This window comes from Schistocerca serialis, chromosome 4, assembly GCF_023864345.2.
Source record: "Schistocerca serialis cubense isolate TAMUIC-IGC-003099 chromosome 4, iqSchSeri2.2, whole genome shotgun sequence".
NCBI lineage: Eukaryota > Metazoa > Arthropoda > Insecta > Orthoptera > Acrididae > Schistocerca > Schistocerca serialis.
Window position 1 is genome coordinate 469,421,554 of NC_064641.1, and position 21,820 is coordinate 469,443,373.

Genomic DNA, 21,820 nt, shown 5'->3' on the forward strand with positions numbered 1-21,820 from the left:
TCATTTGATTGCCCCACTAACTCCTTTGTGGACGACATACCATTGTTTGACTGTCACACAGCCTCTTTTGTGGACAATGTACCATTGTTTGACTGTCACACAGGTTCCTGTGCAGACAATTTAGAAATAGGCATCCCTGGCATTGAGAAGCAATTGAATGAGTTGAAAACAAATAGTCACCAGGTCAATTCAGTTTTACCCAGAGTACTCTGTGGCATTGGCCCCTTACTGAGATTTTATTTATCCTCTTATTTTTCATACTTTTATGGTGAACCTCAAAGTCTCAAGCAGTTGGACAAAAAGCGCAGGTGACTCTTGTATAAGGAAGGTAAAATTATATGCCAATAGCTGTAACATTGTTTTGCTGCAGAATTCTTTAGCCTAGTCTGATTTTAAATATAATAATTATCCTTGAGACAGAAAAGCTTTTGTCCACAAATTAGCACTGAGAGAACACGTTGTTCTCTTTTTACTCGGTGTCACATGAGCCATGGATGGAGGGCAAGAGGCAGGTTCCATATTCCTGATTTCTGGAAAGCACTGGACACAGTGTCCAACTGTAGACTATTAACAAAGATTTGAGCCTGTGAAAAAGGTTCCCAAATGTGTGAGTGCTCAAAGACTTCTTAAGGGGATATTGTATGTCCTATGCCGCCAGTGTCAAATTATCCAATTTTGAGACCCATTATCTTGGAAACTTTTTAAGACACCAACTTGAATGCTCCATTCCAGATACACTGAACTAGAATTATTACTAAAACTGTATTGTGGGGCATGTTGTTCCCCCCCCCCCCCCCCCAAACACTCAATTTTTGACAGAATTTTGTAAATAAATGAACATAAAATCAAAACAACTCAGGATATTTTAATTATTCTAGTACCATATGTGTTGAATCTCCCACTTGGCTTACTGTGAAAATTTCATGTCTCTACCATTAGTACTTTAGAAAAAGGGTCATTTATTGCAAAAAATGTAGTTCGGAGATATTGAGGTTTAAAACTTTTTTTATTACAATTTCTTATACAAAGTTAAATTTCTGTGTCTCTTATGCACTAGAATTGCCCTGGCCTGTAGTCTGTCTCTTCTTCAGTGTCACAACAGCCCAGTGCTTGCCTCCTCCTTTTCTTTCTTGCTTCTTTTGTCATTTTCTGAGCAGCTAACTCTGTTTCATGTACACGAAGATCATCTAGCTCCTGCAGTTCTTTTGCTGTGTTCTGTCTAAATCTTACCCCTAACTTTTCCAGAACCTTAGGTCTTTCATAGTTCCCACCATTAAAAGTTATTACAGCATCAGACACTGCTAACTTTAGAGTCATAAGGGCAACAAATACATTTTTAGGCACATGGCACCACAAAACATTATTGATGTACTCATTCACATTCTGGATCTTCCCATGTAAACACATCTTTAGTAGCTCAGGATTTGCCATATCTCTGTAAACAGTTTTGATTGCCTCCATTACTGCCAAAGGAAGAGAAAGTTTGTGAGTAAATTCATGCAGGGTGTCAGAAAATGCAGGTTGCCACCAAGTGTTTGGTGGAGGTGGACACAAAGCATGACATGGCTTTTCATCGGTTGATATTCAATGAAAGAAAGTACTCAACACAGCTATTTTCTTAGTCTCTAAATTGTCACAGTTATCTCTAATGGCCTCCCCATAATATTCCTGTAATTCATCAATTATTTTGTCCATTAGTCTTCCAGCACATTTTATTGTCTTGCCATCAGAGAGCTTTTTGTTACCCAGCTTGGTTTTTAGGTTACGCAGACGTGTTCCTGTCCTTTTCTTGACGTGTCATCCATATTAAAGTTTTTGTGTAGGAACATCACATGGCTTGCTGTTTTGTACTGCAATGAAAGCCTTGCTGTCTCCGTCACCTAAGTAATTCACATATCTGACACTGCTCTCCTGTGAACACAGGAAAATGTTAACTGCTCCTTTTACCTCCATTCCTCCACTTGTGCCATCATAATTTTGTATACATTGCTGCTTATGAAGTAATCTGTTGTTCTGGTTCACTGTACAACCTTGACAGTACTTACTGAGAACTTCAAAATCCAAAACTTCTCCAATGTCAATACTTATTGCAGATGTAAAACCATTTTTAGAACTAAACCCGTACTTTTGTCAGGGATCCATCCACAGCATTGCTGATATCTGTGTCACCCTCATTTTGTTCAACAGCTTTGATGTAGCAGCAACCATTGAATCTTGAGCCACAGCATTTATAGATTCTCCAATTGCTGTTAGGTATTTCATATACCTAGAAGGTGGTTTTGGCAAATTCAACTCGGTGCACAGAACATTACCAGCCGTTGCACGTTTACCAATGCATCTAAGGCCATAGAACAGTCCCACATTAGTTTCATCCAATTCACTACATGAACACTTTGATGAAGTTTGAAATGCTTTTTCATTTTTGCACTTCTGACGTTCAATAATTAATTTAGACACATCATCTATTCTAATTCCAATATCCTCATAAAGTTTAACTTCACCACCACAAAGACAGCAAGAGACAGTTTCAGAAAGAACTTGTGCAAGGATTTGCAGATCAATAATGATGTTGTCCATAATATCATTACCTTTACCACTGTCACACGTTTCTAAAGTTACTTTCCTTTTCGATGCACTAGGGGGTGTGGTCATTTCATAAACATTATTGTGGTTTCCTTCACTGCTAGCACACGTGTTTTCAAGTACTTCAGAAGAAAATGTAGGTCTCACATATCTGTTACCTGCAAATTTGCATTTCTTGAAGTTACTTTTATGGGTAGTTATTTTATTTATGTATAAAAAGCAATAGAAGTTAGTTTACTACAAATAATCACATTACTTTCAATGAAAATTAGTATCAGAAACAAAGCACTGATTTGTTTATTTGTAATGCCAACTTCTGAGACGTAACAATAGGCACAAAACAAAGCAATTCACAGCCTTCTAGACTGTGTAGTTTCCAAGGTATGACTGCTCAACTGTGGCAGTATATGTGTAGCCACGAAATTTGACAGTCTCACAACAACATTCAAAATATTATTTGAAAGTCTCACAATTGTCTGGTTTTAATGTATTATATACCAAAATGTTCAGGAAAGTCCAAAATACATTATGGAGTAGAAAACAGAAAATTTCAAATTTCAACGAATTTCCCATACAATGTCCCCTTAAGTTATAGAACTAGACGTGTTGTCCTTGACTGCGAGTATCCTTCAGAGATAAAGTTATTGTCAGGAGCGCCTGAAAAAGAGTTTGATCGCACTGCACAATCTGCGAACTGCTGTAGTATATGGGTGAATGTTTTGATTGAGTGATTGTTAGAGGATATAGGATGACTTAGAATTTCAGTTCGGTGTGATGAATGGCAGCTTGCTCTAAATGTAGAAAACACAAGTCAATGAAGATGAGAAGAAAAAGCAATCATTAAATGTTAAAATCTATCGACTAAATATCTATATGTAATGTTGCAAAGTGATATGAAATGAAATGGAATGAGCGTATAATGTTGGTAGGAGGAAGAGTGAATGATTAGCTTGGTTTTAGTGGCAGAATTTTAGGAAGATGTAGCTTTTCTATGAGGGAGACCATATATAGATCAGTAGTGACCCATTCTTGGGTACTGCTCAAATGTTTGGCATCCCCGCGAAGTCGGTTGAAGAAAGAGATTGAAGCAATTCAGAGATATGCTGTCATATTTGTTACTGGTAGGTTTGATCAAAACACAGTTATTATGGATATGCTTTGTGAACTCAAATGGGAATCTCTGGGGGGAAGATGATGTTCTCATGAAACACTATTGAAAAAATTCATAGAACCGTCATTTGCAGCCAAGTGCAGAGCAATTCTACAACCGCCAATGTACATTTTGTGCAAGGGCAACAAAGATGAGATGAGAGAAATTAGGGCTCATATGGACAGTGGAGGCATATGGACAGTCATTTTCCTTTCACTCCGTTTATAAGCGGAATAGGAAAGGGAATGACTAATAGTAGTACCAGGTATCTTCACCATACACCACATGGTTGCATTTGGAGTATGTAGTTATCTATATGTGTAGATCTAGAAGTGTTGATTATTGTGTAAAAAGCAAAATTGTAAACAGTCGTGTACTGAATCATATAATAAATATGTGTGCACCTGATGATGAAGTTTGTGCACAGGCACTGAAATTAACAAATCCTACTTTTGAAGAAATATTAACAATAGCAAAAAGTTTTTAAATGTCGATACTGCATAGCCCTATTTTGAGGAAAGCCATTGAAGGGCCCCCAGTAATAATCCATTGGTATGACATGCCAACAAGCTGCACCCATGCTTCCACCTCCAGACTATCACCTGCGCTCCTGGAGTCGGATTGATACAACTTCCAATACCTGGCAGTCCCATTACCAGGTTCAGTGCCGTGGAGCTTTTTTCCCAAGGAAAGAAACAGTTTTCCACCTGCAACACCATTGACCTTCAGCATGGATGCAGAGATTGGAACACCAGATGCAGCCAACTCTAGAATCAGCACTATGTCCCCATTGCACGTGGAGGACACAGCAACACTAGACATTGAGACCGACAGTTAACCTTTTGCTGTTTTGCCAGCCCATGCCTCTCCCTTACTGGTATGGTGATCACGATACCAACATGGAAACTTCCAGCCTTACATGCCAATTAAAGAGGGAGGGAATTCGATACCTGTCATTCAGTAGCAATGTTGGTACTCTGTGATGTCTACTATCAATGTCTCCTCTGGCAGGCAGCAGGAGGAACCTGGCTGCCTGGTTGATGCAAGACACTTTGAATTATGCTGTGCTAAAGTCCCTATCCCACTTACACCATACTTTCATGACCTGATTGTTTACTGGGTTTCTACAGGACTATGTTTTGGGGCACTATTCTACTGATTATTGGCAGTTTGCTTGAAAGATGTAATAGCTAACACAATCAACTTGCATTCAACAACAACAACAACAACAATAGCAGTAACAGTAATAACAAGAAGTAATTGTAGTGTGTGTGTGTGTGTGTGTGTGTGTGTGTGTGTGTGTGTGTGTGTGTGTGTGTGTGTGCGCGCGCGCGCGCGCGCGCGCGCATGAAGACAGTTGCACAATGTAAATGTCCACAGGAGGTAATAATATCAACAGACAAGTTAGTCTTTTAGTACTCACACTAACTTTGCCAAAAAAAACTTGACCCATGATCTTCATGGTATTATCCTTTCCTTATCCAGTTCAGGAACCAGTTTTTATTCTCAAATATTGATGTTTACCCATTTGTAATAGTTAAATATCACAGTTCAAAGCCTCAATTTATTGAATCATTGTTCAGATGATTAAAAAGTATTTTTCTCTCTGTGGATAAAAGTAAATAAAATACATATTTACACATAAACAGATGAGTGATAGGTTTGTGACTTTTAGTATGCTAAAGTAAAGAAGAAAATTATGACCTGTTTCAGTAAACAGGAAAGATTTTTTTTCCAATAATTGGTACAAAACAGCAGATCTGGAATTTTTATGCTGTAGAAGCTAGATGAAGGAAAGATTGAGAGAGAGAGAGAGAGAGAGAGGGGGGGGGGGGGAGAGGGGGGGGGGCTGAGCTCTGGTGGGGAAGTAAATTCGCCACACTCTCCCCAGTGGAACAAATTGGTAATTCACTTTAAGTGATTTACGAAAATCTTAAAAAAACCCGAACGTGAATGACCTGGTTGGAATTTGAACCTGACTCCTCTCAAATGCAAGGTCAGCACAATCTTATTTGGTATGTAGACAGAAAGGAGAGGAGGTTCATACAAGCAGAGAAGTGTTATTCATTATTTTCATTTTCTGTAGCAGTCACATTTGTAATGCTGGACTGACAGTTAATGTTGTCACTATTTGTCACTGAGTGAGATCACTTTATCAAGAGACTATAGATATCAATTATTTTATGTTGTGACTGATCACTAAACTGTCAAGTTAGTCAGAACTGTTCTTACAAAATGATGATGAAGGTTCAAAAGATTTGTTATTTTAAGAAGCATCTTCAGAGTAATTTAACATGCTTAGATTATTTAATGAGTTTATATGTCTGATTCAAATTAACATTGCTCTGCATGTACTGATAATTAATGGAGTATGAAATATATCAAAAGAAAAGAAAAGGAAAGGAACTGAAAATAGTTTTTCCACAGTTCATGTGTTAATAAATGTAGTGCTCTCTTCTTTTAGATTTTATGTGCTGTTCAATACCAGTGCAGCTGCTTATAAAATGACTTTTTCTTGTTGATATAACAGTGAATAAGTTTTTTTTTCTTTGCAGGACAAATTTTTTTATGAAGGAAAACAAATATTTCTCACAGCTAAGCTTTTGGCTCCCATTTGGTTATGTGTTTACACTGGGTTTGTTTTTCACAGAAGACAGCCAATATACTAAAGTTCTTCATCGGGATCAGACAGATGAATGGAAAGGTATTATTGTTGTTGCTATTATTACTAAAACATTGTTGTCATCTTCTTTTTCTCTATTAAGAATATCAAATGATACTTGTTTAAAATCCAATGTTTCTTTAACATTTTATTGTTGTAATTGACAGTGCCTGGAGAGCCAATATTTTGTTATGTGTTGGGGTCTGTACTACAGTCCCAATATGTGATGTTCCATATAATTTAGTAGAAATTACTTTCTCAAGACATTTACCACCATAGTGTAGACAATGGTTTAATTTTGAAATTAAATCCGTTCTTCATGGTTAGGTCAGTCTCACAACTACATGTTTTACCTGCTCACACTTTTCAGTACTTAGCTAAATTATTTTAAACAGAACTAAAGCCTCACTCGAAGAGTCCTCTTTGATAATGACTTCTGCTTTTTTGAGGAGCAATCGCCTACCTCTCTACAGCATAAACTGTTTTTCGGTGTGCTTGGACTGTAACTCCACACTGAAAGCATTGGAGAAAAATAAGAAACAACTTCATCAGTTACAAAGCTTGTCTGATAGGATGAATAGAACAATTAGAACAAGTTTCAAACACAACAACGGAATAAAACATTGATTTTGTAAATACAAATTCTATAATTGCATAAATACTGTGCTAAGAGGAGAGAGATGATAACATCAACTCAGGAAATTTCCATGGTCGAAAAATTTGGAAGTGTGTATTTGCAATAAAAAAAGTTATTAGTTGTGGTTGAATTGCAGCTGCTGATCTGATTCAGGTAGAATTGGATCCAATTTAATGGGCCGATGCACCCCATCCATCTGTTTTTGTACTATACACAATGGATAAAAATGATGAAATCACTTAATACAATCAGGTTATAGCATTATTATTAGTACTCATTTGTGTGAGATTTCTTCTTTTAACACTCACGTCTGTCAGAGAAATAATGGGAGACAAATGTCTTGGTATAAAGAAAATTATTTCTTTGTAAAAGTAGTTCTTAAAATATTTTTTGAGGTAGTTGATTGCTTGTCATTGTAAGAATGCAGCTCTTGAAAATAAAAAATCCTTATACAGAATGTCTGAGGAGGAATGGTTAGTATACAGGGATATGGTAGGAACGGTCATTCGAAGCAAGAAGAATCAAGTAAACATGGGCACTAAAATGCATACCTTAAGGGCTGTGGGTACTTGCTCAGTATAAGAGATGTGTTTCACAGTAGCAAAGATGAATAAGTGGTCATAGCTTTTAAGTTATGGATTTTAGAGCCCATGTTTACTTGACTTTTATTACTTCGTATTATAGTTCCATCATATTCCTGAAAATTGACCTAGGACACTCTGTATAAATCCATGATTGAGTTGTTCTAAAATCCCTAATTTTGGCAGGTTTTTATTTCGGAGGCATGTTTATTTAAAAGTGAGTAGAAGGTATAATGAATCGTGTAACAAATAGGCTTATTAAAACAAGAAAAAAATGACACTGTTGAAATCTTGTTGTAAGAAACACAGTTTGATGTATGTTTCAAAGCTGAAGAACTGAATTTTTGAAAGGAATGAGAATACAAATTGAGAAATCATTAAATTTACATTTGATATATGATAAGTATTATTTTGTATTACAAGTAAACTCATATTGATTAGGGGATAATGTTCACCGCATTGCGACTTTGGATAAACCACGTGTCCCCTGGGTCATGCTAAGTGGCAAGCATGTCATGGAGCTCAGATTTAGTTAGCTGGGTATGGACTTGGGGGAACCCTGGTTTTCCAAGCTGAGGTTTGCTCAGTGCCACCAGTCCTCTGTAAACTTTCATGCCATCACCAGTAAGGTCATCTGTTGTTCAAGCATGGAGATCAGTTCTGTATGAGGAGTCTGAATTCCTCAAAATGGGTTCTATATCTTTTCATATTCCATTGAACTGTGGAAGCCATTTTAGTGCCAACATTTTAATTTTCCCATCTATCTTTGTGCTGGTACGGTGAAGCACTGGTAGAATGAGAGTGAGTGGAGAGTAATAGAAGAGGATGCTGACTTTCATTGAAATATAAATATTTCATATTATGTAAGAAAAAAATTTCTCATGAACAAATATTGCTAGTGTCAGATACTCATTTCCATGGATCCATTTCAGTTTGCTGTCTTATTTCACAAGAATTGACCATTAAATCCTATCGGAGGAATTCTGAGAAAATTTATGAGTGATATTTCATCACATTGCCGCTAAAGCACTAAGAACGTCCTTAGAGGTATTTTATTTATATCATAAAATCCAAATCACCATCATTACTGCTGCAAAATTAGTTCTTCCCATCAAAATGTGTGAAATCATTGATACCACTCTCATAAGATCCTGTGGCTCGTTCCATTGTTGGAGTAGCTGCTGAAATGAAAAATCAGTTGTTAGCACATCTTCATGAGCCCAAAGTTCGCCCTGCAACTTGATGACAGTACTGCTATTGGAAATCTTTCTGTTTTCTTCTTTTTGTACACTACTGTCATGAAAATGAAATGCATAAGGACTTCCCATTTTGTAAAGCTCTGAAAGGGAAGACTATATACAGAGGTATTTTCTTTTCTGTGAATTGCTCTTTTGTTGCCTACAGACTGTCATGAGCGAGTTGTGGTGGTGTATGTACCGATGGGCTGGTAGCATTTACTCAAACTAAAAAGGCGTTCATGACAAGAGTGTGTGCTGTTCATCCTCCTGTACAAGTCACACATTGTGTTATACACAAGGAGGCACTTGCTTCTAAAGTAGTACACTCAGAAGCCAGTAAAGTGCTGAAAGATGCAGTCAGTGTCATAACTTTGGTGAAAGCAGGAGCTTAAACAGTACGCTATTTTCCATTCTTTATGGGTAGATGGCTATTCATGATTCACTTCCATTGGACATGAGAGTACATTGGTTGTCTCATTGTAACATTCATCAACACATTGTGGAGCTAGATGGAAAATCCTAATGATCCCTTGAAGGGTTAAGCAATGATACCGTCTTTCTAAGTGAGAAAGTGCTTGCATTTAAGAGAGAACTTGGACTTTGGAAAACCCAGATGAAGAAGGGTAACTGTGAGGTGTTTTTTTTGTCTGAATGATTTCGTGCAGGAAAATGAGTTGGATGTTGGTAAAATTAGTAGATTCGGCATAGTACATATCTAAAACTTTTATCATCAATTTGAGGGTAAATTTCCAGAACCTTCCTCTTAGTATGCCTGGATCCAAAATCCGTTTGATAGAATCATAACAGACCATGTGTCAACAGAAGAGGAGGAGGAACTAACAGAACTCTCAAGTGATGGAACACTTTGAAATGAATTTAAATCGAAGTCTCCTGAAAATTTTTGGGTGTAGACTCTAAATGAATTTCCCAGTATAGTATATCAAGAAGGGCAGTGGATGCATTATTACCCTTCACTTCAACTTACATCTGTGAATCAACATTTTCCACACTGGCAATAACGAGGATGAAACATTGGTCTTGACTGTAGCTGGAAGGGAATCTGATAATTGGTTTTCCAAAGATCCAACCAATAATTTATGTACTTTCTTCATAAATTCAAGCATACATGTCGCACTAAATGTGCAAATGTCAGAAAAATTTCCAGATTTTGAACAGGGTACAGTATTACATTTGCTTATTTCCATTTTGGATTATCAGTTGAAGTATGGGAATTTAAATATTGACAATTGTATCAGCATTTGTACATTGTAATTTTTCTATTAAAACACTCTAAGTGAGTTGAAAGCAATATAGATGGAAACAGTTAAGCCTCGACTAACTGATTTGTGAGCTAATTTAATAAGAAAATGGGTATTGAAATACAAATATTTTCTCAGCTGTGATTATATATAAAGTAGTTGTAATACATGATTGCAAGTTCTCATGGTGAAATGAATTAATAAAATGTTCTCAGCCTCTAACTGCATGGTTAATTGTTAACTTTCACTACCTTTGAATAACACAAATGTATGACAAATTTGTGAAAACATTTTAACACCGATGTGCTCAAAGACATCTCTCTTATTATTATTATTATTATTATTATTATTATTATTATTATTATTATTATTATTATTATTATATTTTTTATTGTTGTAATGAGCAGTTGCAATAAGTAGACAGAAAAGTAGAAGTGATCCACAAAACTATGGTCCAGTATCCTTAACACATTTGTTTAACTCCCCAGGGGGCTCACCTCTCTTTCATGAGTTTGTGCTTGGCTACCACGGGGCCCAACCTTTGCAGCACCTTTTCCATTTCCGTATTGCATGTCTATCCTCCTGCTATCCTTTCCCCGCCCTTGGGGACATTCTGGGGTGTTTTTGGGACTGTGTTCTGCATTTTCAATAGCTGACATAAGAACAGTCTCACCACTGTTTTTCATTTCTTTTTTCCTTTATTCATTCACCTTCTCCTCTCCTTCCTCTGCTTCAGTGTTTGAGAGGCTCCTCTTTTTCTTCTTCCTCTCTGTGCACTCTTGAAGTGTGGCCCACGTGTCGGACACATAATAGATGACTGGGTGATGCATAATTCCCAGCCCCCGGTCAACAGGGAGGGTTCGCACATACCCCTGGTACAGGCCAGGCCGAGGGAGGGGTGACTGCCTGAGCTATTATCTTCCCAAATTGCCGATTGGTCCCTCTGTCAGATGTTTGGGGGCTGTGACCAGAGATGTGAACAATAACCTGAGGCGGGTGAGCCCCCCTCTGAGGGGGGTCCCCAATTGGAAGGAGCGTGCCACCAGAGATGCTGGCAGCCATGGGGGATTTTCTCGCAAGGAGCCATTCATCATCTTCGCAGTTCACACCTACCAACTACCAAACATAAATGGAAGGAAGCTCCCGATTAAAAGACCCTTCCAGGTGCACCATGGGTCCTTCTGGTTTCACATACTGAAGATGATCAGTTCTTAGCAAACATAGATCAGTTTCCTATTCAGAAAGATGTTGATGCAGTTGCCAGCCCTGTGAAATCAGGCTCTTGTTTACATAATGGTACTTTGACTTTGCTTTTCGAGACTACTTCTGATTCTCAAGCACAACAATTGTTTGCCACTTTGCTTCTCTACGGCTATCCTTTTCATGTCGAGCCCATAGAAATCTGAATTTTTCCCATGGCATTATTTACACCAGGCTCCTCGATGGTCTGACCGAAGCAGAAATCCAAACGTACCTCTTTGATCAGGGCATCATTGTAATCCACTGAGTGATGAAAAAGGTGGATGAATCCTTAGTTCCCACACACAATATTTCTCACGTTTGATAGAGTAGTGCTTCCATCAAAGATCAAATCTGGCTGTGAAGTTATCACGGTCTGAACATACGTTCTGAACCAGATGTCATCGTTTCAACCACACTCGAATGTCCTGTTGAAACTCGGACAAATGTGCTACGTATGGTAGGGATGCGCCCAAGGGCAGTTGGCTGCCTCCTTCTCCCCACTTTATCAACTGCAACGGTGATCATGTCACTTCCTTTAAGATTGTCTCGTGTATCTCTATGAAAGGGCTGTCCAGGAGAATTGGGTAAAGGAAAGAGTGTGATACCCAGTCACTTGGCAAGTTATTGGCTAGTACCAAACCCTGCGTTCTACCATCTGGCACTTACAGTACTGTTCTTGCTACATCTCGCTCCATGAAGGACATGGCCATGCAGAAATGCGACCTCAGATTCAGTGCTGTGGTTGTGAAATCGATCAGTGTCATGGTAGCATCGCCTTTTCCTTGTCCAGCTGTGCAACTAGCCATCAAACAATCACCTGGGGCAAAGTTACCTGCTGCACAACCAGCAGGCCAAAAAGGACAGAAAGAAAACTCCTGTAACGTCTTCCTACATCCCTCCAGCCGACAAACATAAGAGTCTTCCTCTGCCAACCACAAACTGTTTTTCTGCCCTGGACTCAGATTGACAGAGGGAGAATGCCGACTCCTCTGTAGATCTCATGGAGCAGGATCCTCCAGCCTCTGCGCCCTGTAGCCATGAGTCTTTGAAGGCTGGCACTCGGCAGGCATCGAGGTGACACCCCTTCATTTTTTCCCTCCTCCTCTTTCCTCATTATCAATCTCCTTCAATGGAACGTTCATGGTCTTCAGTCAAACAAAGAAAGTTTACGACTGCTCTTAGAATGGCAGTGTCCGCGTGTTCTCTGCCTCCAGGAAACAAAATTGCATCCTCACTACTGTTTGAGCTCTTGCATTTCTTGCTGGTCCATTTTGACCATCCCCCTGAGGACGGCATTCCATCTCGTGAGGAAGTCGTGCTGCTCATATGGGATGAAGTTCATAGTCAACCCATCTCCCTGTCTACCCATCTTCAACATGTTGCAGTTTGCCTTTTCCTTCCTCACTTAACCTTTTCCTTTGTACTGTACACATCCCTCTCTCACTCAATGTCACCAGGGTAGACTTATTGGACAGCTACCTCACCTTTTTGTGCTGCTCGGTGACTTTAATGTGCACTATCCCTTTTGGGGTTCTCCCAGAACATGCCAAAGAGGTGCCCTCTTGGCTGACCTTCTCAATCAACTTAACATTCTCTGCCTTCAGCACAGGAGCATCCACATTCCTTTCAGACTCCATGCACACCTCATCTATTCCCATTTTGACCTATCCTTCTGCACGCCCATCTTGCCCATCATCTCAAGTGGTCAGTTCTCTCTAACACATACTAGAGTACCATTTTCCTTCAGCTATCCATTTTCTGACTCCTACCCCACCAATGTGCACCCCTAAATGGCAGCTTACTAAGGCTGACTGGAGGCTTTACTCTTCCCTGACGACCTTCAGTGAACAACATTTCCCCAGTTGTGATGACGAGGTAAAATATCTTAGAAACATTTTATCCTTACCGATGCAGAACATTTAAGTCCTCGGACTTCCTCTGTACTGCTCAGTGTTCTGGTCCCTTGATGGACTGAGGCATGGTGTGAAACAAGTCGCGCACAGAGATGAGCTGTCCTCATTTTTAACAGTCATCCTAAAATGGCAAACTGCATTCATTATAAACAGATGCATGCACAGTGTAGTTGCATTCTTCAGGATAGCAAAAAAGTTAGCTGGATTTCATTCGCTAGTTTAACAGTTCCACTCCCTCTTCCGTCACGTGGGCCACCCTCCAACGGCTCTCTGGAACCAAGATCCATTCTCCAATTTCCAGCCTGACAGTAGCAGACGACATCATAGTGGACTCTATAACCATCCCCAACATCTTAGGCCACCATTTTGCGAAGGTTTTGAACTCCTCCCACTATCACCCTCCCTGCTCCAATGGAAACGAAGTGAGGAGGCTCAAGCAACACCCTTCTCTTCTCAGAATCGGGAGTGCTACAATGCTGCCTTTCTATGAGGCAGCTAGATCATGCTCTCACTTCATCCTGATCCTCCACTCAAGGTCCAGATGATGATCACATTCAGATTTTGCAGCAACTTTCTCTTGTGGGCGAGCAGTTTCTCCTTCATACATACAACTGGATCTGGGCAGAGAGTAGGTTTCCCAGATGCTAGCATGAGGTCACTTTCATACCAATACCTAAGCTCGATAAGGACAAACATCTTCCTTCTAGCTACTGCACCATTTCTCTCTTCAGCTGTGTTTGTAAGGTGATGGACCATACAATTCATGCCCGGCTAGTATGGTGGCTCACATGTCGCAATTTACTAATCACTGCAAAGTGTGCATTTCGAGCATGCCATTCTGCAGTTGACCATCACATCACTTTGTCAACTCATGTCATGAATGGTTTTCTGTGGATATCCAAAACTTGGAGAAAGCCTAAAACACCTGCTAGAGGACTGGTATCCTCCTTACTCTCTGCATGTGGGGCTTCTGTAGCCACGTGCCCCATTTCCTTCAGGAATTTTATTTTTAAAAGACAGATTTTTCAAGGTACATGTGGGTTCTGCCTTGTTGGACACCTTTATCTAGGAAAACGGTTTGTCTTAGTGTTCCGTCCTGAGCGTATTCCTCTTTGTTATCGCCATTGACCCTATTGTAGCCTTTCTCCCACCGGGAACCTCCAGCTCCCGTTTCATTGACAATTTTGCCATCTATTGCAATTCTCCGAGGACTTGTCTCATTGAGCGGCATCTTCAGCGATGTCTCAATAGTCTTCACTCATGGAGCATCGACAATGGCTTTCGTTTTTCCACTGACAAGCCGTTGTATGAATTTCTAGCGGTGCAATTGGATTCTTCCAACATCTTTACATCTTGAGCCTTTTGTAATTCTGTTCATTGAAACCACAAAATTCCTAGGGCTCATTCTCAATGGGAAACTTTCTTGATCCTCCCACATGTCTTACCTGGCAGCCCACTGTATGTGGTTTCTTAGTATCCTATGTGTCTTCAGAGGTACTTCCGGGACAACAGATTGCACCACACTCCTCCATTTGTACCAATCCCTCGTCCATTCAGAACGAGACGATGGGTGTTTTGTTTATGCATCTACACATCAGTCCCTCTTAGGTGTCTCAGTACTATCCACCATCGTGGCATCTGTTCAGCTAGTGGCACCTTTTACACTAGCCCGGTTGAGAGAAGCTGCCGAACAATCACTGTCATAGTGCCGTAATTTTTTTTCCTAAGCAGACGTACATGCCATTTGTCTGCCATGCCAGGACACCCATCTTATGCCTCCTTCTTCGATGACTACTTTGATTACCAGTATGGGACATGTCCTTCTTCTCTGTTACCTCCTGGAGTTTGCTTTCGGCTATTGCTCCAGCAGCTTAACTTCACGCTACCTGCTACTTTCCCAATGGGGTTGAACCCTTTACCACTTTGGCTTCATGCAGTGGCCTGTGTTCACCTTGGCCTTCGTTCACTTCCTAAGGACACTACTCCAACCTCACTCTACCATCTTCTGTTTCACGTTTTTCACAAGGAACTTTGCAATAGTACCTTTGTGTACACTGATGTCTCTCGGACTGACTGTGGTGTTGGGTATGTCTTCATCATTGGCACCGCCTTTTTCAGTGTCAGCTTCTGGAACACTGCTCAGTATTTACAGTGGAGCTCTTTGCCCTGTATCAGGCCGCACAGTACATCTGTCGATACAGTTTCTTCAATCGCATCATCTGCTCTGACTCTCTTAGTGCCCTTCAAAGCCTCTGTGTGCTGTACACCTTCCATCCCTTAGTGCAACGTGTCCACGGAAGCTGTCACTTACTCACTCTTGATGGAGCCACTCTGATGTTTATGTCGGTTCCTGTTCACATCGGTCTAACAGGAAACGAGGCCACTGAAGCTGTGCCGAGGCTGCAGTCCTCGTACCTCAGCCCACTAGTTCTTACATTCCCTGTGATGATCTGTGTTTCCATCTGTCAGCAGGTGGTGTGACTTTGGCATCACCACTGGTCCTCCCTTCATGGGGACATGCTCCGGGTTGTTAAGTCTCTCTGACCAGCTTGGATGACCTCCCGCCGTGAGGAGATCATTTTAGCTAGGTTGTGTATTGGGCAATGTCTTTTTAGCCGTTGCCATTTGTTAAGTGGTGCTCCCCCACCATTTTGTGCTCATTGCACTTAACCTTTGACGGTCATCCATTTGCTGATGGAATACCCTTTTTTTAACCACTTATATTCTTGTTTCTGTTTGCCATCTGAGTTATTGGCCGTTTTAGCAAAAGACACGCGCACTGTTGACCAGTTTTTACTTTTTATCCATTGTAGCAATATGGTGAATGCCATTTAATTTTTAGTTCAGGCCCTCTGTTTCTCTATAGCGTATTTTATAGACATTTCTCCACATCCCTGTTTTTAGCTGTCTTCTCTTCCATTGATTGGTATTAAATGTGTAGTCATTTCAAAACAAAACAATAGAGTTGTTGTAGTGTCTCAGAACATATTCTGAGCTGAAGCATTATGAGGTATCTTGAACAAAATGGCCTCCTCAGTGCTACCCAGCATGGATTTTGAAAACCTCAATCATGTGAAACCCAACACGCACTTTTCTCACATGACATACCGAAGGCTTTGGATCAAGACAATCAGATAGACACTGTATGTCCCGATTTCTGAAAAGCATTTGACTTGGTGCCACACCTACACTTATTGTCAAAAGTTCAATCACATGCGGTTTCAAGTGAAATTTGTGTCTGGATTTAGAACTTTCTGGTAGGGAAGATGCAGCATGTTATCTTGGATAGGGTGTCATAATCAGATGTAGAAATAACTTTGGGTTTGCCCCACAGAAGTGTGTTGGAGCCGTTGCTGTTCATGTATATTAATAACCTTGCAGACAGTATTAATAGTAATATCAGGTTTTTTTCAGACAATGCAAGTATCTATAATGAAGTACAACCTGAAAGAAGGTGTGCAAAAATTCTGTCAGATCTTGATAAGATTCCAAAGCGATGCAGAGATGGGCAACATGTTCTAAATGTTCAGAAAAGTAAAATTTTGCACTTCACGAAACGAAAAAATGTAGTATCAAACAATGGAAAATCCTGCATGAAGAGCTCCACTGTAAATACTGAGCAGTGTTCCAGAAGCTGACACTGAAAAAGGCGGTGCCAATGATGAAGACATACCCAACACCACAGTCAGTCCGAGAGACATCAGTGTACACAAAGGTTCTATTGCAAAGTTCCTTGTGAAAAACGTGAAACAGAAGATGGTAGAGTGAGGTTGGAGTAGTGTCCTTAGGAAGTGAACGAAGGCCAAGGTGAACACAGGCCACTGCATGAAGCCAAAGTGGTGAAGGGTTCAACCCCATTGGGAAAGTAGCAGGTAGCGTGAAGTTAAGCTGCTGGAGCAATAGCCGAAAGCAAACTCCAGGAGGTAACAGAGAAGAAGGACATGTCCCATACTGGTAATCAAAGTAGTCATCGAAGAAGGAGGCATAAGATGGGTGTCCTGGCATGGCAGACAAATGGCATGTACGTCTGCTTAGGAAAAAAAATTACGGCACTATGTGGAAGGAAAGTTGCTATTGACTATATAGCAAAGATGCTCAGCAACTTCTCGTGAAAATGTAGTATCCTATGACTGTAATATTAGTGAGTCACTGTTGGAATTGACCACCTCATACAAGTACCTGGGTGTAACACTTTGTAGGGATATGAAATGGAATAACCATATAGGCACAGTCACAGGTAAAGAAGATGGTAGACATTGGTTTATTGGTAGAATACTGGGACAGTGCGATCAGTCGACAAAAGGAGATCGCTTGCAAATGACTTATTTGACCAGTTCTAGAATATTGCTAATGTGTGTGGGACTGATACCAGATAGGACTAACAGCTAATATTGATTGTATACAGAGAAGGGCAGCATGAATAGTCACAAGTTTGTTTAATCCAGGGGGAGTGTCATAGAAATACTGAAGGAACTGAACGGGAAGACTTTTAAAGAGAGGCATAGACTACCCCGAGAAAGTCTGCTAGCGAGTTTGCTGAACCTCCTTTAAATGATTACTGTAGGAATATACTGTAACTCCCTATGTATTGCTCGCTTAGGGATCATGAGGATGGTTTTCGAATAATTACTGCACGCATAGAGGCATTCAAACTATCATTCTTCCAGCACTCCATATGTGAATAGAACATGAAGAAACAACTGGCACCATGGGATGTACCCTCTGCCATGCACCTCACACTGGTTTGTAGAGTATAGGTGTAGATGTAGATACAGATGTAGAAATAAACAGGTATCATAGAATGACTCCATGACAAGTATGAGAAGTGCTTAGGAAGTAGGAAGGAAAGAAAAGTAGATGGTTGGCAGGTGGTGCCAAAATAATGTTTCAGAATGGAGGTGTGGTGGAAAAAGTTTCAGAACCTCTGCCTTAAAGTACTGAAATTATCATGCCTCAATGCTTCAAACATCCTCAAATGTGTCAGTCATAGATCCTGGAGCTGACAGGGTGCATCTCCAATTTTATGAAGTCTTCATGTGACCTGAGCTTGAATATGGTTTACAACTTTATGGCTCAGTGAGGCTTCCATAACTCAGAATGCTAGATGCGGTTCACCACAAGGCTTAGGCTGTAAACAGCAGCCTATAACACAAATCCAGGTGCTAACTTGTGTGCAGTGTCTGGTGAACCTCCACTCTCCATTTGAATCTTCTCCTTGTAGTATGACAAGCGTACAAGACTCTGCCTGTACCAAAATCACCAGCATCCATCACTGTCCCTCAGGTGCCACTGCAGTGTCTGTTGCATGACTGTCCACAGGTATTGAGACAATTTGGGATCCATGAAAGGGAGATCCGTGAGAGTTACTATAGGTGGAGGTCATTAAGGTCCAAAGTGTAGTGTTGAGTAGGGGATTCCCCTGGCTACTAAAGATACCCAATTTAATTTTTGAATTGGATGGGTACAGGAAGAATTTTATGCCAGATTATATTTTTAAAACTAAATTTTACGAGATTTTACATCACCACCTGGATTTTATTAGTGTTTACAACAATGGAGCTAAGCACTTTGTTGGTTGCTCTGTCATGTTCTACAAATTTGTCCTCAGGATAGGCCATCCATGGCTGTTTTCCTTTTACTATGTAGGATTCTTTGTTAACATTAGGACTCTGGGGCAGAAGAGATGGCATTATGGCATGAAATTCATCATCTTCTCAGATGCACCCAGCGAACAGGATGGAGCAAGTCCATAATGCTCTCCTCCTCTTGCAAATGCAGGAAAAAGAATTTTTTTCTACTGGGTTTTGGGGCACAAAGGAATCCAGAGAAATCAAGTAGCTCATGCAGCTGCCAAGGACACCTGTTCCCTCCCACCTTGTTCTTATTGTTCAGTCCCCCTGCAGACTGTTACCATATATGTGTCCATGTGTTGGTGGGAGGCTCTGTGGCTAAAGTAAGGAGTAATAAGCAGCGGGTACCTCCTCCTGATCACAACAAGCTGAAGAAGTAGCCCTGACAAAGCTTAGGGTGGGACATTTCTTATTGACACATGGCTTTCTCTTGTGTTTCGAGAAGCCAGCAATGTGTGTCAGATGCACAATACAGCTTTTGATACAACATACTGTAATTGAGTGTGTTTTACATGATGACACAATGGCAGATCTTGGTCTACTGCCCCCCATTTTAACTGATAATGGTGAGGGACTGGTTTGTGTTTCAAAGTTATGTGTGATGTCAAGGCTCCTTCCTCAAATATTGGCTGTGAGATTTTCATGTGTTATAGAGTGGCTTGGCTACCCATTTTTCCAAAGTAGTCACCTAGCCACAGTAATCTGTCCCCTCTTTAACTGTGCCTGTACTATTATTTTATCCTTCATTGCATATATATATATATATATATATTAGAAGGAAACATTCCACGTGGGAAAAATTATATATAAAAACAAAGATGAGGTGACTTACCGAACAAAAGCGCTGGCAGGTCGATAGACACACAAACATACACACAAAATTCAAGCTTTCGCTACAAATTGTTGCCTCATCAGGAAAGAGGGAAGGAGAGGGGAAGACGAAAGGAAGTGGGTTTTAAGGGAGAGGGTAAGGAGTCATTCCAATCCCGGGAGCGGAAAGACTTACCTTAGGTGGAAAAAAGGACAGGTATACACACGCACATATCCATCCACACATACAGACACAAGCAGACATATTTAAAGACCAGGATTAGGTGGGTGAGGGCAATGGATTGTTCAGTTTGGAACTGGTATAGGGACTGATGGAAGGAAGGGTTGCAGCCAGAGATGGGAACTTTAAGTGTGAGGCCTTTGGGGGTGATGCCAAATGTCAGACAAGCCTGAGAAAATAGAATATGGGAGCGTAATCTGGCTAGGGCGAAGGCATGTTTGTGGAGGGAATGTAAATAAAACTTAATGGGGTCATTGTGGGGGTGTTGTGAGGGTGACATGGTATTAGAAGGTGGAAAGTGTAACATGAGGTGAAATGAAAATGAAAATATATGGGGAGAGATAAAGGTGAACCGGAAAGTAACTGGAGATCTGGAATGAAAAAAGGCGAAAAGGTGTTGGTTACAGCTGGGCTATGTTGGACTTGGGTTGGTAGACAACGATGTGCATAAAGGTTAGGTGGTTGTGTTGCCGCCAAAACCCGTTAAAGGACGGAGAAATTTGGGAAAATTTCGAAAAAACTGCGTGTAGTATATTAAAAGGAGTGGTATTGTGGTGGCAGATTATGAAAATGAGGCTAACAATTGTATGGCGAAGAAATAATGGCGTTAAAACCTGTGGGAAGCGGCTAAAAATGATCAGTGATGTGGGAAAAACGGAAATGGAAATAAAGCGAAAGTTATTAGAACTGGCCAAAATGGTTGTTTAAAAGGTGAAAGGAGCTGTTTGCGAACTAGAAACGGTGGATATTATAGCGGCGGTAGTGCTGAAAGCGGCAATTTTTTTTTTTTTTTTTTTTTTTTTTTTTTTTTTTTTTTTTTTTTTTTTTTTGTTAGGGTTTGGAAGTGGGTTACGTATTATTGAGTATATATATAGGCGGGATAAAATAGTATAGCAGATTACGGTAAAAAGGAGAAGGTGAATACAAAGTGAAACTACTGGCAAAAACAGAAAGAGGAAAATAAGACGACAGAAAAGATTTCGAAATGCAACAGTGACAATAACAAACGTAATTGTTGGATTCAAATTAATGATATCAATATAATAGAAGGAAACATTCCACGTGGGAAAAATTATATATAAAAACAAAGATGAGGTGACTTACCGAACAAAAGCGCTGGCAGGTCGATGCTTGTGTCTGTATGTGTGGATGGATATGTGCGTGGGTGCGAGTGTATACCTGTCCTTTTTTCCACCTAAGGTAAGTCTTTCCGCTCCCGGGATTGGAATGACTCCTTACCCTCTCCCTTAAAACCCACTTCCTTTCGCCTTCCCCTCTCCTTCCCTCTTTCCTGATGAGGCAACAGTTTGTTGCGAAAGCTTGAATTTTGTGTGTATGTTTGTGTTTGTTTGTGTCTCTGTCGACCTGCCAGCACTTTCATTTGGTAAGTCACATCATCTTTGTTTTTAGATATATATTTCCTACGTGGAATGTTTCCCTCTATTATATATATATATCATCTTTTTACACACTAAAACAATAATAATAGTAATACAGTTTATTAATGTTCACCAATCAGTGTGCCTTCGAGTTGGTGGAACGAATCAGTGATAATCATTCTGTTATGTGGTTTTGAAAGTTTATTTTCTTACTGCTTTTTGTTGGGGTCTTGTCATGCTGGGATCTTCTTACCATATTAGTAGTGTCAAAGTTAGACCATTGATATACTCTTTTTACAAAATGCACTCGAGGTTTAAGGCATTGTAACACAAAATTCAAATTAGAATTTTTCTGCTGGATGAGTCCCTATTAATGCTAAAGTACAGTGAGTGCACTCTACAGTAGATGATGTCTTTTGTGCATTATTGTGAGATTTCTCACTAAACATGTTTAATTGAGGCTGTCCAATATCACCGTTCTCTCTTCTTACTACA

At 40.1% G+C, this 21,820-nt stretch overlaps 1 protein-coding gene across 2 annotated transcripts in view; it reads left to right on the forward strand.

Annotated features, from left to right (window-relative positions):
- The window catches only part of LOC126475117 (N-acetylneuraminate 9-O-acetyltransferase), a 243,231-nt gene that overhangs the window by 146,245 nt on the left and 75,166 nt on the right, over window positions 1-21,820 (forward strand). For both annotated transcript variants that reach the window (XM_050102705.1, XM_050102704.1), the window contains one exon: window positions 6,289-6,437. In XM_050102705.1, the coding sequence (XP_049958662.1) occupies window positions 6,289-6,437 (149 nt within the window). The remainder of the gene's footprint in view (window positions 1-6,288; window positions 6,438-21,820) is intronic.